This window comes from Lepidochelys kempii, chromosome 1 (assembly GCF_965140285.1).
Source record: "Lepidochelys kempii isolate rLepKem1 chromosome 1, rLepKem1.hap1, whole genome shotgun sequence".
In the NCBI taxonomy this organism is placed as follows: Eukaryota; Metazoa; Chordata; order Testudines; family Cheloniidae; genus Lepidochelys; species Lepidochelys kempii.
Genome location: NC_136380.1, coordinates 344,739,112 through 344,755,536, shown reverse-complemented (window position 1 = coordinate 344,755,536; position 16,425 = coordinate 344,739,112). Strand labels below are relative to the sequence as shown.

The following is a 16,425-nucleotide window of genomic DNA, read 5'->3' as shown; positions in this document are numbered from 1 at the left end:
AGTAAGTTGTTTCAATGGCTAGTTACACACACTGTTAAAAAAATTGTGCCTGTTTGTAGCCTGAATTTGTCTAGCTTCAGCTTCCACCCCTTGGATCTTGTTCTGCCTTTTTCTGATAGACAGAAGAGCTGTCAACTCTCAGAAATCTCTTCCCTGCGTACGTACTTGCAGACCAGGACCAAGTCCCCCCTTGACCTTCTCTTGGATAAACTAAGTAGACTGAACTTCTTATGTCTCTCCACTAGAAAGCAGGTTTTCCAGACCTCAAATCATTCTCATAGCTGTTTTCTGAACCTTTTCCAGTTGGTCTTCACCCTTTTTGAAGTGTGGAAACCAAAACCAGGACTCCAATAATGTTCTCTCTAGTGCTGTATACAGAGTTAATACCACCTCCCTACTTTCACTTGATATTTCCCTGTGCGTGCATCCCAAGTGCAGTGGGAATGCAAGGAGAAACCCACCCCAAACTCCTTAAGCTACGCTTTGATGTTTAGAGAAAAGGGGTTGGGGGCAAGAGAGGGCGAGGAAATAGGAAAGAGAGAGAGATTAATTGCTTTGCTAATGTGGTGAGGGGTGTAAAATAAGAGGAAGGATGTTCTTGTGGTCAAGGACTTGGACAGGGACTCAGGAGAGCCCAGGGTCAGGCCCCAACTCCATGTGTCACCATGGCTCAGTCCCTTAATCTGTCTGTGCCTCCATTGCACGTGTATAAAACAATAATTCCTCCTTTTCCCTGCTCTTTGTCTGTCTTGCCTGTTTAGATTGTAAACTGTTCAGGGCAGGGACTGTCTCACTACGTGCTTGTCCACACTTAGCGTCATGGGGCCTAGATCGCACTTGGAGAAACATGGAAAGGGAGAGAAAAATACAGACCCAGAAAGAAAGAGCCATCCTTTTCACCAAGGAAATCCCTCCAGTCTTTTATGGCTGGTGGATATAAAGCAGCCAGTGAGAAGGGGAAGTAATTATACATCAGCCTGAACAAAACTCTCTTCCATTCACTTGTGTGTTGTTTGATGTTAATCAGCTTTCCCTCTTACATCTCAAGAGCAAGCAAATATATCCCGATAGGAATCTTACCCGATTTACAGAGATCGACTATGGTAATGGAGATTAAAAAGAAGCAGAATACAAATGAGGCTTTCCTTCCTTTTGGTCTCTCTCTTGTTTCAACTGGGTTGTTTTTCCCCAATAAATAGATGTTGTTTTTGAGTTGTTTTAAAAAAAGAAACAAAGGAAGAACTGCTTTAGATTTCTGTTAATGTGATAGAAATGCCATCGAAGCAAATCCCAATCCCTCCTCTCCCTAAGTCAGCTGGTCCCCGCTGAAGAGTTTTGCACTATATCTGGATAGCAATCACGGAGTTTGGCGTGTGCCAGGGTGTGGCTATACGATCTTAATCCACCCAACACACCCAGGGTCCCTGGTACATGACACTTGGAAATGGCTGTTTGTAGCAATTGGCCATGAGGTGCCAGTCGAGGGTTTAGGAAGGATGAGGTTTTTTATATACAATGTTTTATTATTCATATATTTATTTAAATAATTACTGAAAACAGAATCAGGAGAAGTGAATTTAGGGACTCAGTATTGCCGTCAGGAATTTCTGACCCTCACGCATGTGCCTCGCTGACTAGGTTACACTGCTTGGGGCTGGTTCAGCTCCAAACCAGGTTGCCCATACCTGGCAGAAAAGTCCTGCCAGTCTATCTAGAAAGTGATGTCACAGAGTCCTAAAGTTCAAGGCCAGAAGGACCCACCAGATCATCTAGTTTGACCTCTTGTGTATGACAGGCCACCAACACCACCCCCAACAACCGAAATGAGAACAAAGTATTACTGCCCACAGGAGACTGAACTATGACGTGCCACAGGCAGAGAATAAGAGGGACCAAGGTGCACCAGGTGCTTGAGGTCCCTGCAATGACAGGGAAGTGGTTAAGTGAGAAACACCCAGATAATCCCTGCAAGTGACTGCACCCACATGCTGTAGAGGAAGGCAATGTCTAGGCATTGTGTAATGTTCTGTCTACTGGTGTGAATACCCCCTGGAGGCAGCAGGTACCTAAGGAGTCAATCAGTCAGAGAGTGCCAAAGGGAGCACAGATTTTTACTGGTCAGATGCTCAGCTCAAAAATAAGTTGCATCACAGTCGACGATGAGCATCTCTTCAAACTCTAATTCCTGTACATTCAGATAAATAGCACAGCGAGTGCTGTCTCTAATAGAGCCAGCTGGTGTTATGTGTCTTAATCACATGGGAGTGAACCTCTGCCTGCTTTACAATCCTTTTATAAAGCTCACCTAGGTTGTTCCGTATCTTAGAGCCATTAAGGTCCTAGCCTGCAAGGTGCTGAGAGCCCATTGCCTTCACTGGGAGCTGAGGGTGCTAAGACACTAGGGGGTTGGACTAGATGACCTCTTGAGGTCCCTTCCAACCCTGATATTCTATGATTCTATGATTCTATGTGAAGCCCCTCGCCCTGCACCACCTCCCTGCCTTCCTCTGCTGGGAATGAACAATGATTCGTCTCCTGTCTCGGCACAAATAACACAAATTGACACATATAATGCAGAGGAGCAAAGGCCCCGAAGTCCCTTTGAAGCTGTTGAGAGAATTTTGTAGTTAGGGTGTGTGTGGTGGGGTGTCCGATAAGGGTCGAGCGCGTGTCGGTCTCTGAGCGGCGTGTGCACACTGTGTGGTCCCTGCGCACTGCGACGGCTCTCGCACTAATAGCCTAATCCCTTAACGTCGGTTGACACCGAACCCTGTTGGGAGAAAAACACTCCAAGCAGCACTGGGTTAAGGCCCGTCGGAGGGAAATAGGCCACTAATGAGGCATAAAAGGGCTCTCCCATGTCTCTCCTCTTTGGGGATTACCTCCCACATTGATTTCTGCCAAGCACTGCCACTGAATGCCTCCTTCCAGCCCCACCCTGCCATCGCTAACCCAGAGCGAAGAGCAGGAGAGGAAGGGTTGGCACTCCCCCACTGCTGTCCTCTGGGTGCAGTTGTCTCCATATGACAGCACAGATGTGTCCAGGCCTCAGTGCAGTTCAGTGTAAATGTCCCCAAGATGTGATTATAATTTACCTAGAAGCCCCAACTGAGAACAGGGTGCTGCATATACACACAGTTTGGGATCAGCATGTGCCCGAAGAGCTTGCGATGTAAGCAGATAAGGGACTGGAAGGGAACCAGAGGCACAAAGACATGATATGCCCAAGGTCACCCAGCAGCTCAATGGTAGGGCTGGGGTTAGAACCCAGGTCTCCAGACACGTGGCCCTGTGCTCTGTCCATTAGACCATGCTGCCTCCATAATTGGTGCCCCGTTTGCTCCCTCTCAGCAGAGTCGTCACCTGTCACAGTGTGGCGTTACACAGTGGGGACTTTCTATCAGCTGCAAAGCCTTCCCTCAGCTCTTCCAGTGACCTCACAGGAGAGGCCTGGGTAAAGCAGGACAGGCGACAAGGGAGGGCAGAAATGTCTCGTCTCAGGAGCTGTCTGGCGGTTCTCTGCAGGGCTTGGGGACAGGTTGTGAATGGCTGGGGGCTGGCTGCTCATGCGTTGGTGTGAGTATCACAGTCTCCATGAAGCACACAGCCCAATAAAGCAGTGCAAGCCACCAGGAACCTCCCCCTCCCGGCTCTAAGGAATGTGCCTCACTGGACCACTGTGACGGTCCTGGGGTCCGCGTCACCCACGGCTGCAATGGAAAGTCCCCAGGCACAAGCTGCTGGCAAGCTCTGCCCTAGCATGGGGACTGGAGCTGTCCCATGCAACCAATACATGAGTGGAGCCAGTCCTGGAAGGGGTGGAACCAGGCCAGGCAGGGGATGCTCATCTACTGATCAGCTTCCTCCAGAGGGTTCCTGTGGCAACCCCGCCGGAGTTTAAAGCTGCCCTCCCCAGGCAGAATCCCTCCAGACATGCATGGGGTTCGGTCTGCTGAGTGGGACTGAATCTGGCCATTTGTATGCTGGGGGATCATGTGGACCCTGGAGAAACCCCCATTGGATCCCACAGCCTACATGAAAGGGTCAAAGGAGATGTCCACCAGCCCAGGGCGTTATGGGTAGGGCCCTACCAAATTCACGGTCCACTTTGGTCAATTACATGGCATACATTTTAAAAGTCATAAATTTCATGATTTCAGATATCTAAATCTGAAATGTCACAGGTTTGTAACTGTAGAGGTCCCAGCCCAAAAGGGGCTCCCGGGGCTCACAAGGTTATTGTAGGGGGTCGTGGTATTGCCACCGCTGATTCTGTGCTGCCTGCAGAACTGGGCCCTTGACCAGCAGCCGCCAGTCTCCAGCGACCCGGCTCGGAAGGCAGCAGCACAGAAGTAAAGGGTGGCATGGTATGGTATTGCACCCTTACTTCTGTGCTGGCGGTGGTGGGGCGTTGACTTCAGAGCTGGGTGCCTGGCCACCAGCCGCCGCTCTCCGGTCACCCGGCTCTGAATGCAGTGCAGAAGTAAGGGTGGCAATACCATGACCCCCGTACAGTAACCTTGTGATCCACCCCCCATGACCGCCTTTTGGGTTGGGATCCACAGTTTAAGAAACGCTGGCCTCCCCCTTGAAAGCTATATAGTATAAGATAAAAGTACACAAAACAACAGATTTCACGGGGGAAGACCAGATTTCACAGTCTGTGACGTGTTTTTAATGGCCGTGAATTTGATTATGGGGGATGCTCAGAGACTCATTAGGGGCATCTCCGGCTTTCCCACTAGGGAGTGGACGGTTCACCCCCCAGTTGCAATGCATGGAGGAAGTTCATTGTCTAGAGTTAGCTCCAAGCCGCAGGGCTTGTCTCTTTGAGTTTTTGGTCCCTGAGAACTATGGTTCTGGCCTTTGCAAGTACAGGGAGGTGACTGATGTAATGGTTCCCTTTCTGCGTTTGGTTTGGATTTCCTGCAGAGATGGGTTACGTTCCCAAAGAAGAGCGTTTGGGAGCTCCTGCCCTGGTCTTTGAAGAGCTACCCCCAAATGAAGTCTTGTTCTCCCCTTGTCCCTCCAGCATGACTGGTCTGGGAAAGAAAAAAGCGAGGGGTGATGTGTACAAGGCATATCATAGAACGACTGGTCCAGAGGGAGTTTTTCTAACACCACAAGGAGAGGATGCCCCATGAAATTCAAAGGCAACAAAGTTAAAACAGCTTGACATCTCCCTAGGGTGCACATCACAGGTACTATCCAAGTGCTTATACAGCATCACACAATGGGCGTTACTGGGAGTTGATATCTTCCTCCAAAACAGGTGGCATTAGTCACCATCAGGGACTGAACAGTCATTGCTCTGTCCCATTATGAGAGTACCTGTGCGTCTAATCTCTCCCAACCCCATTCACAGTTTAAGGGAGAACATCCATTCCCATCCCCACCCTGAGGACCTTTTCACTGGAATGGGCTGTGATGGGCTGGACTAGGCATTTGTCGCCCCGTGCTGTGGCACACACCACTCAAAGAAACAAATTTAGACCTCCAAGAATGGCCTAAGGAAAGCCCACCCAGGATCAGTTGCAGGTAGAACCAGTGAGAATTGGTCCTCCAGCAGCCAGAAGGGCTGGGAGCTACCAGAAGCCAATCAGGGCCCAACCAGCAGGTAAAAAGGGCTGGCTGCTTCCTCCAAGGGTCAGTTCTAGGTGATGCTGTGGTAGAGAAAGAAGGAGCCTCCCTGCCTTATCCTGAAAATCCCGAGCTGGTCAGGTGCCTATCTCTAATTGCACCTTTTGATTGAGTCAGCAAAAGGCTGTTTTGTTTCCATTGTCAAATGTGAAGCCAGGTAGCCACCTCGAGTTTGGACATCAATGTGGCTGCTGTAAAATTAAAGGGAGCTTGCTGCAGGCAAACCTGAGACACAGACATACTGCTGTGCATTCTGACTCCCCTGTGAGATCTTGCCATGGGTGGCAGGATGGTAAATAACCAGCATGCTGCATCAGGACCGCTTCCAACATCCCTTGCTAGGGATAAAATCGACAGGGTCCATTCTCGTCAGGGTCAGCTCAATCCATCATGCGTCCACTATCAATCAAAGGAGCCCTGTGCTGTTCACTTTGTAGGGGAAACACCTGAGCAAGAACTCCTCTCTCAGGATTTTTCACAAGAGCTAGGCTTTGCCCAGGTGTCCTTGATCAAAATTTCCCATCCCCGGAGTTGTGCAGCGTGATAGGTGCAAGTTGATCACACCCTGCGGTGGCTTCATTTTAGTGGTGCTCTTTGTAAACATCTGTGAGATCCTTTGAGGTGAAAGATGCTATAGAAATCTTACTTGTTATTTTATTATTTGATGGTTTATTAACTGAATTTATGCTTTTCCTACACTCTTGGAGTGACACATAAATAACTGTATTATAATCTTATTAATATCTTACATTGATATTGCACCATTCATTTAGAAGATTCCAAAGCCCTTTGCAAACAACATACAGTGACCACTGAAAAGCAGCTGCCTCTGGGGTGACTGCAGCACTGCTCAGTAGATCAGGACAGGAAGTGAAGAAGAATCCCATATCTAGTGAATCCTGGAGCTATGAAACACTACATGGGAATTTACAGTCAAAATAATTTGGCCAGGACACCAAGATTAACACTCCTGCTCTTGTAAAAGGGCCATGGGAACTTTAACAATCGCATGCAACCTGCAGCTCAATTTAACTACCCTCCAAAATATAAAGGTGCCTTAAGTTTATAGACGTTTATACACTTCACCCTCCCTCGCCGAGAAAAAAACAGAATGCTGAACTTATAAATGTCTGTGAGTTAGTGGCCAAATTTCGATTACATTCTGTGTGTGACTTTAAGACATCCCCTCCCCCTTCTGGCCCCCATCTGCTTTGCATTTAGCTGTTGCACAGAGGCTGGGGAGCAGATGCTGTTGTCCTCCGAGGAATCAGAGGCCTCTTTAGTTGGGTAACGTTTCTTGTGCCAAGTGCCAGAGCAAGATGTAATTATTCAAGAATCCTTGTATTTCCAAGTAATGGAATTCACCTGGTGCAGAGGCTGTACGGCCTGTCACCTCATTTTGCAGAAGAGTTTGGACAGAAAACAAACTAGGAGTTCAGGGATTCAAGACCATGCTACCTGAACATTCGAACCAAGGCTGCCAGTGCAACCCAAGGAGGCGTTTATTGAACTGTGAAGCTCTCTAAGGGGCTGTGGAGGACTTGGAGGATTATTAAAGGGCCCAAGGTCCTTTCAACTTTTAGGTCATCAGTTCAGATCTAGCCCAGGGTCAGCACTGATGGAAAGCTGTGAGCATTTTGTCAGTGGCTTGTGTGAAATGAGTTGGTTGGTTGGCCACTGTCCCGTTCCTAATGGGACAAGTATCCTGATGGCAAATGCAGAGCTGGCAGTAATGGGCTCCTGGATCGCAATCACAGAAGAGAAGCCAAGGTGAGGCTCAAGGAAATTCAATGTAAGGACTGCCACTTTGATGAGATAGCTGGGTATTGTGACTCCAACCCATTGGGAGAGGTCCCCATGTAGTGGGGAAGGGGTTGAAGAGAGATAGACAAGGAGAGCAGACAGCCATCTGCATCCTGCTTGTTGTAAGATCCTGAGCAGGCAGCTGGGACTCCAGAGCATCTAGCTAAGGGCCAAACCCTGCTTCCATTAAAGACAGTGAGACATTTGCCTTTAGCTTCAGTGGGAGCAGGAGCAGACCCTGTGTAATGCTAACCGACCCTGGTGTAAGGGAGTGTAGGCAGCCCCGTTGTGGATTAACCGATATAGACACCTTGTTTGGAACCAGGTCCCTGGGTCTCCTGTGAGGGAGAAGAATGACCAGGTCCTCGTTAATGAGCCATGCAGATGCTGAGCATGATTCTTGTACCATTCCTGGCTAGAGTCACCTGAAGGTTTGTCCTGGAGCCATCCATGCTGTAGGACCCAGTGGCTAGCTCTGAGCTGTCCAGGAAGGAGTAGCGATGAGCAGCTCCCATGTCTTCACCAAGGGTCTGGCTTTTCTCACTGCCACTCTGTCTCCCTCCCTCAGGTCCTGAGCTGCGTGAACCCCGACAACGTGAACAGCCCAGAGATCCCCGTGAAGATCCTCAACTGTGACACCATCACGCAGGTCAAGGAGAAGATTCTTGACGCCATCTTCAAGAATGTGCCGTGCTCCCACAGGCCCAAAGCTGCTGACATGGACCTGGGTATGTGAGCATGTGGCCCATCACGGAGGGGGGAGGGGAGCAGGGAAGGCTGTAATTCAAACCCATCTGGGCCCTTGTGTTCAGTTCTGAGCACTACCTCACCAGACAGAAGGGGACTCACTGCGGCGTGTTCAGAGCAAAGCAGCAGGAATGAGACGAGGCTGGAGGGATCAATAACTGGAGACACGAGACCCTCCCTGCCCTCAAGACCATACACCTCTGCTCCTCCTGCCTCAAGGACAGCCACAAAGGGAAGAGCAGCCTGTGTTCCCGCCCCTGCGCAGAGGAGCCCAGCTGGCCAAGGACTGGAAAGGGTCGCTGCAGCCCTGAGAACCCTAGAGCCCAGTTGCCCCATCCTGCTGGAAAACCCCCAGGAGTGATGGTGATCTCGGTTAGGTTCCTCTTGCTGAGATTTCTTGCTACGCCTTCTGTCAGGGTGGAGGGTTCAGATGGGGTTTACACCCTCACTGAGACAGCCAGTTGGCCCAGGTAGTATTGATTTCCAGCCCCAAGCCCCACTGGCCACAGGGATGGGTGATGTGACTCCCTGTGGTCCCCAACCCACCCCACCCGCTGCTGGCTGCCTACCCTGCCTAGATCCCACAGTAGAGAGCAGCAGGGACAAGGGATAGTGCCAGGAAAGTAGCTGAGTCTCCTCCCTGCCTAGGAGCGGCAGATACGCACCCAGGGCTCCAGAGTGGTGTTCGGCTTCTCTCTACATTACATTACTGCCTCAGAGTGTTATAAACCAAAGGACTTCACAGAGCTCATGCACTTTTCACCATGACAAGTTGTTTGCTCTGCAGCACTTCACTCGGCTTGGAGAATGGAGCGAGACATGTCCATTTCAGTTACATGTCTAGTCAGGTTCATATTGCTGTTCTCATGCACCGGCTCTCAGCTATAGTGTTTAGGGTTGCATAAACAGAAACCTCTCCTAGCCTAGATCTGAAGTGAAAGCTGAGAGATCTGCAATCAGGTATAACAGCAGGTCCCAGATAGCTCCTCTTGGGTTCTAGCAGGAGGACAGAATGACAGGACACAGCACTGTACTAAGTGCTGCTTAGGGCCACCCTTATGGTTCCTGGTAGGGTACTTGGGATTTCATCCTGGGAGCAGACTAGCCGGAATTTTCCCTCTGTGACCTTAAATGAAAGAGACTTGAGTGGAAAATTATGGAGTCTATAAAATCCTGCAAAAGCAGACGCGAAACCCAGAGGAAAAGGAATGGACTGATGCCAAGAAACCATTTAGGATGATAATGAAGGCAGAAATGAGAGGTCAGGGATTGAAGTTAAGTTGGGAGGAGGAAAGAGGGAGGAGGAGAGGGATGCCTGTCAGCAATTGCAGCAGGATTCTTGCTCACAAAGGGTGGTTAAAATAATGGAACAAGCTGCCAAAAGCAGCAGCAGTAAAAACCAAATCGTATAAATTAGCAAGAATGAACCCGAGATGTTTTTGGAGCGGACGACTGTCAGCGAGGGACTGGATGAGGGTGAGAGTGAGGCCAGCCAGGAACTGGAGACCGGGGGTGCGGCGGATTCGGGCCGGATATATTGACCCAGGCCTTGTGCCGGGCTGGGGCCAGGGGAAACATTAAGTTTGGATCCAAGGGTGGGCACTGACAGAGGGTGCTGGGATCTGCTGGGACACTGCGGAATACATAGTGGCATTGGTAGGACAGGGAACCAGGAATTCCACAAGCACTATGAGGGGCTGAGGCTGGATTGGAACCACCTTGGACAATGATGATCTCTAGGGGACAAATGGGCTATGTTCTAAGGCTAATTTGCTTTGGCCTTAATCAGCTAGGCCTGAACAAGACCCCCAGATCCCATGCCCTCTCCAAACTGAGGGCAGGTTTAGATCCAACTCTGAACCTCCGAGCGTGGACCTATCTCTCAGCTGGATCTGAACCAGAACAACCTCCCCCTCCCCCGCTTCCTAGAAGAGTTTGGATTAGGGCCCTAATGAGCTGTGTGATCTCTGCTCTGGTCCTTACACATGTGTTGGAGCTGCTGAATGATTGGGGGCGGGTAGGATAGTGGGATCCAGTGGGGATTAACAGGCATTATACACACCTGCCCCCAGGAAGGAAGAACTTTTCATGCCCGTAAAGGGGCTGATTAATAAAGAGTTTATTGACATGAGTCATCCGCACTGAAGATGGAAAAGACCTAGGCATGCCTCGTCCAGGGCAAGCCTGTTCCCAGCATTGAGTAAAGCAACAGGCTTTCTTAGCTCACCTGCTAATGAGGATGGAGGAGTAACTCTCTTTGGGGGAGCCTGGTGGGGAAGAGGGGTGTATGTCCAGAGGGAGTCACAGCCATTCCTCACAGGGAGACAGAAGCTCCTTGGAACATGGGGTCCTTTGATGATAGTGAAAGGAACACAAGGTGGAAAAGTGGGGGGGTCTGCTCTTCGGATGTTCATAGTCTAAGTCAGTGCTACTCAAAGTGGTGGTCTGCGGACCAGTGGCAGTCCGCGAGCCATCTGCTGCCGGTCTGCGCAAACATTGGGGTAAAAATTGCCAGTCCCCCACATCAGATAGCTTGAGAAGCACTGGTCTAAGTGACCATAAAGCTCTGGGGATCAGTGCAATCCTGGTGTGAGCACTTCGAACAGCAGGACTCACCGGGTGAACTTCTCTTGCTAGCGTTATGTAGGAGGTCAGACTAGCTCTCAGTGGTCCCATCTTGACCTTAATCTCCATGGGTCTCGGAAGAGAAAAACAGTTTTGCATTTCCAGGGCTGCTTTGCAGGGCTCTCTGTCCAGGGTGAGGGCCCATTGCTTAGATGGAAGGAAGCATTTTAGTCCAAAAGCCAAATTACTTAAGGCTTCTTTTTACAGCGCCCATTTCAAAAATCCTAACCAAAGCAATAGCCACATCTTTAAAAGAGCATTCGGGGGTGGGGGAGAATCCCAAAACAGACTCTCTCCAAACAAAGAAATTCCCCCCTTCCTGTGCTCTGGTTGCTTTTAACAGGGAGTATAGTGCTGGTGGAAAGTGATGGGTTGACAGCCCTGGGCAGTGGACAGGTACAGCCCGGACAATAGCAGGGCAAGTGCCCCTGTCTGTGTGCTGTGACCTGGAAGGATCAACTCTGGGGTGGGGAGTTCATTTAGTCTCTATAACCCATTTGAATTAAACACTAATACAGGAGCGGGACGGCCCTGCACCGACATGTTGATGGACTAGATGGGGCCTAGTGGGGCTCTTCCCTTTCTCACATCTGCAGTGGGAGTTCTTGGCCCCTCTGCCCACCAGCAGTGCCAACCACTTCCTGTAGCATAGGGAGGAAAGGCTCCTCATCTCATGTCTAATCCCCTGGGCTGGCCCATCCCATGTCTGGCAATCACTGTTAGGTGTGAAAAGTGTCCTGCCTACTCCAGCACTTCGGTACCAAAGTAACTAGTGATTTTGGGTCCCTTAATTTTTGGGGGTGCAGCTTGAAATGCTTTAAAGGGGCCCAGGTTTCAGAAAGTGCCCAGTGCACACCCTTTGAAAATCAGGCCCCTTTAAGGCACAAGGAGTTGGGGGCCCAAAAACTGAAGCATCCAAAGTCACTAATCACATCAGAATATCTTGGCCAGGGCCTATTAGGGAGGGCACCCAGGGTATGGAGTAGGTGAGATACTCCCAAAATGCCTACGCGTTCGGGGCCTAGTAGTATTGGCTAAGCGTGTTACAATCAATGCCTTCCTTTAAAGAGCAAGGGTGGTCTCCTGGCTAAAGCCAAGGCCTAGAAGTCAGGGGGTTTGGATTCTCCCATGAACTCTTGATGTGTCCTTGGGCAAGCTCATCTAAGACACACCTGGGAGTGAGCTGACCAACGTTCACTGACTTTAAATGGGACCCAAGCACCTAGTTGCCCTTTTGTGCCTTTGAAAATCTTCCCCTGAATCTCTCTCTCTGCCTCAGTTTCCTCCTTGGTGGAATAGGGCTGTTAATGCTCACCTGCCTCAGAGGGGGTGTGGGCAGGGTTAACTCATTCCACTCTGCAGCACCACTGGAGAACCTCGCAGGGAAGGGGAAGTGGTTAATGGGATTAAACAGTAGGGCTCCAAGATTCTGGGCTTCTCCCTGGGAGTCCGCAAGCCCCACCCAGACATCAGATGCAGCTCAAATAACCCTCTTGTCAAAGGCCTCTGGAATTTCCCTTTTCCCTTGAATTAAAAGAGGTTTTTAAAAAATAAGTCATTCCTGCATGCAATAAAAGGGTACACTGTCTGCAAAATGAAATATAGAGTTCACAGCAACTGTCTCTTGAGTTTGCATTTACCGCCACTCCCGATTGGAAGGCAAGATAAAGATAATGGGATTTTTACCTCCCTCCCGCACTCTGGAAAGTACAAGTGAAACAAATTGGATTGGAGTGTGTCTCTCCTTTGTGCCATTGCTGTGAGGAGTGCGCTGATCTGATGGGAGAGGGGCCGGGGAGCAGCGGTTGAGGAGAAAGCTAACAATCTTCACTTAGTGCTGTGAATATGAATGCAGGGGTCACTTTTATCTCCTTCCTGTCCTCCCCGCATCTACCACTTCCCTTTCAACGCTGGGAGTGACCAAGCCTGTTAGTGCTAGCAGAGAGGGAAAGGGTATTTAAGGAACAGTTGGGTAAACTGAGATGTTAATTACTAAAGAGGGTGTCTTTACTCAGACTAAACTCCCACTAAAGACAGTGGGCCATATTCTGGAGTCCCTTCTCAGCCCTCACCCAGATGCCAGCTGAAGTCCATGGCGCTTGGCCAGAGAAAAAAATTCAAGAAATCCTGAGTAAGAGCTTCAGAATTCAAACCTTCAGTGGATTTTCACCATTGGACATGAATGGCTCTTGTGTGGCTAGAAACATTCCCAAAAAGAAAAGGAGTTCTTGTGGCACCTTAGAGACTAACCAATTTATTTGAGCATAAGCACGAAAGCTCATGCTCAAATAAATTGGTTAGTCTCTAAGGTGCCACAAGTACTCCATTTCTTTTTGCGAATACAGACTAACACGGCTGTTACTCTGAAATCAGAAACATTCCCGTGCAGAGTTCCCAACCTAAACACAGCCCGTTGGGCTAGCCTGGGAGAAAAAGAATGAAACAGATGAGAAATAAATGTAAAATCAATGGGCCTGATTAAAGGGGCCTTAAAGTGGGTGGAAATGAGAAACCCTCCCGCACAGGGGATGCCCTGACCAGTGTGGAGCTGGTGTCATGGTTCTACATTAGCCCTGCTGCCAGTCCCCAGGAAATGGGGGAATCTGAGAGGGTGGCTGGGGGTGACTGGAGTGCACTGCACTATGGCTATTCTCTGCCCCCCCAGAGCCCGTCGGAAGCAGAGCATGAGTTAGATCAGCCCTGCACAGCCCTAGGATACCGGGAGGGCAAAGACAGACAAAAGCCATGTTTGCCCTCCGTTCCCGACCCAACCACAAAACTGAGAACTGGGCATGTCTGACTGCTCACCTAGCTATGTAGGAGTGTGTACGGCACCGAACGATTACAGTGCCACTGCCCAGGGATCCTGCTTTTTTTGGGGTGGGGGAAGGGGATTAGACACAGGAGCAGCCAGTGCTGGCAAGGATCAGGGATCCAAGGAGGAAAGCCCCAGGAGGCACTGACAAAGTGGCAGTGGACCTCTGCGCGGGACTCTGTAATAGAAAGAGCTCCTTCCGGATGCTCCTCCCCTCCCAATGCTCCAGTCCCTGCACCACCTGGGTCTTGAACAGCTGGGCTCTGGGATTCTTTGCAGGTGTGGCTAGGAGCAAAGGGTCGTGCTTTGACAATACTGTGATACCGTGGGTGTGATTTAAGGAGTTGGGATAAATCCTGGCCAATATGGGGTCATCCCTAACCATGGTACCCATTACTGACCAGCCAACTGCTACATCCTTGAGAGATCTCTGTTCTCAGTGACATCCAGCAATAAACACTCAGCACCTGATCTTCTGCTAATTCAAATGAATAGTAAAAGCAAGGGTCAGTTTTATGAGTAAAGTTTAATTATGGGATGAGAAAATTGCTGAAACCAAAAGAAATTTGCAACAACTCTTGACTTTTTACATTGGAAGCAGTAAAGACAGTTGGCAGGTGATGTTTCCACATTCAGAGGTTCATTTTAATTAACTCAAGGACATGGGTATGGTTTATGATGACCAGGCTCGTGGTTAAACTGTATTTGGCAGTGACTGCGATGGTTGAACCATGGGTGGTTCTTTTTGCCTTTGGTTAAACCAAAGTTGTCTATGGCTAACCCATGGTTGGCTGTAGTTTCTCCCAATTAAACTACAGTTTGACATCTTTGGTCACATTTATGGTACTATTGGCTATTCCCACACATGGTTAGACCAAGGGCAAATAAGTCAAGTCTTCAATCTGAGGGAAACTGGGACTGTCCCGTTCAGATGGAGGTATGTATCAACCCTAGTTTCAATATAAGATTCTCTCAAAGGCAGCCACCAGATGGGACTGCCCAGTAAGAAGAATGTAGAGACAGTTACCAGCACCACATAATCATTCAAGCACGTGGCATTTAGATACCATGCTGATAGGCATTAAATTAGATGTCTGCTGTAGCTGGTGAGAAACAGGATCCCTGTGCATTTACATGTGGCTAGGTAGGGTTGTGTTGGAAGAGGCAGGGTGTTACGATGGGCAAGGCGTGGGATTGGAAGGCAATAAGCTTGGGTTCTGTCTCCAGCTTTGCCCCTGGCTGGCTGTGCACTGCTGTCTCCTCGTCTGTAAAGGAGTGGCAATGGGCCTCCCCATCTCTACAGGCAGCGCTTGGCGATCTGTGGACGAAAAGTGCCATACAAGCACCAATATTGCTCGAGCCCAGCGGTCCACTTGGTGCTGTGCAAACCACAAAGGACAGCACCGTCTACACCCAAGGAGCTGTCACTCTATGGCTTGGATCATCAGCTGACATCAATCAGCTATACCTTGCAACCCAAAAAGGCCATGGCCCTATGACCAGACTCAGAGGCCCCTGGGGTCTATGGGCAACAGCTACATGGCATGATCCCAAAGGCTGAGCTCGTAGGAGCTGTTTTGTGCTCATCTCAGCCAGGAGTTAGACTTTGGGTTCATGGGTGTGTGTGATGAATGGTAGTGGGATATATGTGTTTTTATCCCAGGCAAGCAAACCCATTCAGATAATGTAAGAACTGACTCAGAACTTTGCCATGTAGCCTATGCTTTCGGATACTTCTCTGAATCATCTCCCTGAATCTTTGAAGGTTCACCTGTCTCTGGTTTGCAGGGGTATACGTGGCATGGGCATGTATGTGGAGTGTGCCTTTTTCTGTGTGTGTGGGGGGAGGTGTCGTGTGCATCTCTGTGCACTATGCATATCTTTGGGTCTCTTGTCAGGTGTTTGTGGGCAGGTGTTGTCCTGCTTGATGGTATGTGGTCTCCATGTTGCATGTGTAAGGTGTATGCTGAGCTGCCTCCTTCTTCCTGGGACTCTGCAGAGCAGAGTGAAATGTGCCCTTTCTCGCTGCAGAGTGGCGGCAGGCAAGTGGGGCCCGAATGATCCTGCAGGACGAAGACATTACCACCAAGATAGAGAACGACTGGAAGAGACTCAATACCTTGGCACACTACCAGGTAATGAGACAGGAGCCCTCTGCCAGGGACACAGGCCTGGCCAAGTTACCTGCCTCTGCTGGGAGGGTTCAGTGCCAATCAAACAACTGGACTGGCACTGCCAAGTACTGCCACTCTCTGCCCCAACCCATCTACCCCTTCTTCAAAGGCCACTGACAGAGCTCACCCCAGAGATCATCAAGGTTGCACCATCTGGTCTCCTAACACAGTCTCTTTGCACCTCCTAACACAGTCGCTTTGCACCTTCTCTCCTTCTCCACAGGAGTGTTACACTGCTGCTCTCATCATCTGAGCAGCTGCTCCCCTGCCAACCCTGTCTGAGATCTGGGGCTGGAACAAGCAAAGAGCAATCCCAGACAATGACGCCCTGTAAATAAGTTCCATCGCTCCCCCCTTTCCCCCACAGACTGTTTCACTACAACACAAACAGGAGACTCTTTGAGCTAGAAAATAGGATAAGATGTTTCAAGCTGAACTAAGTAGCAGCTGCCCTGAATGGCTTTTAGAAAATAAATAATATAAACGTTCAATAAAAATGGCTTCTGCTATTATATTATGTCAGACGAGAACATGATTTGACATGATATGACATCATATTCTGCACTATTACTGACAGGTCTTGAAAAAATGTAAAAATAATGCCACTAATATTAAAATAAA

At 49.5% G+C, this 16,425-nt stretch overlaps 1 protein-coding gene across 1 annotated transcript in view; it reads left to right on the top strand.

The window, feature by feature from the left end:
- Positions 1 to 16,425, top strand: part of PLXNA4 (plexin A4) — a 577,474-nt gene that overhangs the window by 519,945 nt on the left and 41,104 nt on the right. Inside the window, exons 24-25 of the mRNA XM_073328857.2 lie at positions 8,012 to 8,171; positions 15,662 to 15,765. Coding sequence (XP_073184958.2) covers positions 8,012 to 8,171; positions 15,662 to 15,765 — 264 coding nt within the window. The remainder of the gene's footprint in view (positions 1 to 8,011; positions 8,172 to 15,661; positions 15,766 to 16,425) is intronic.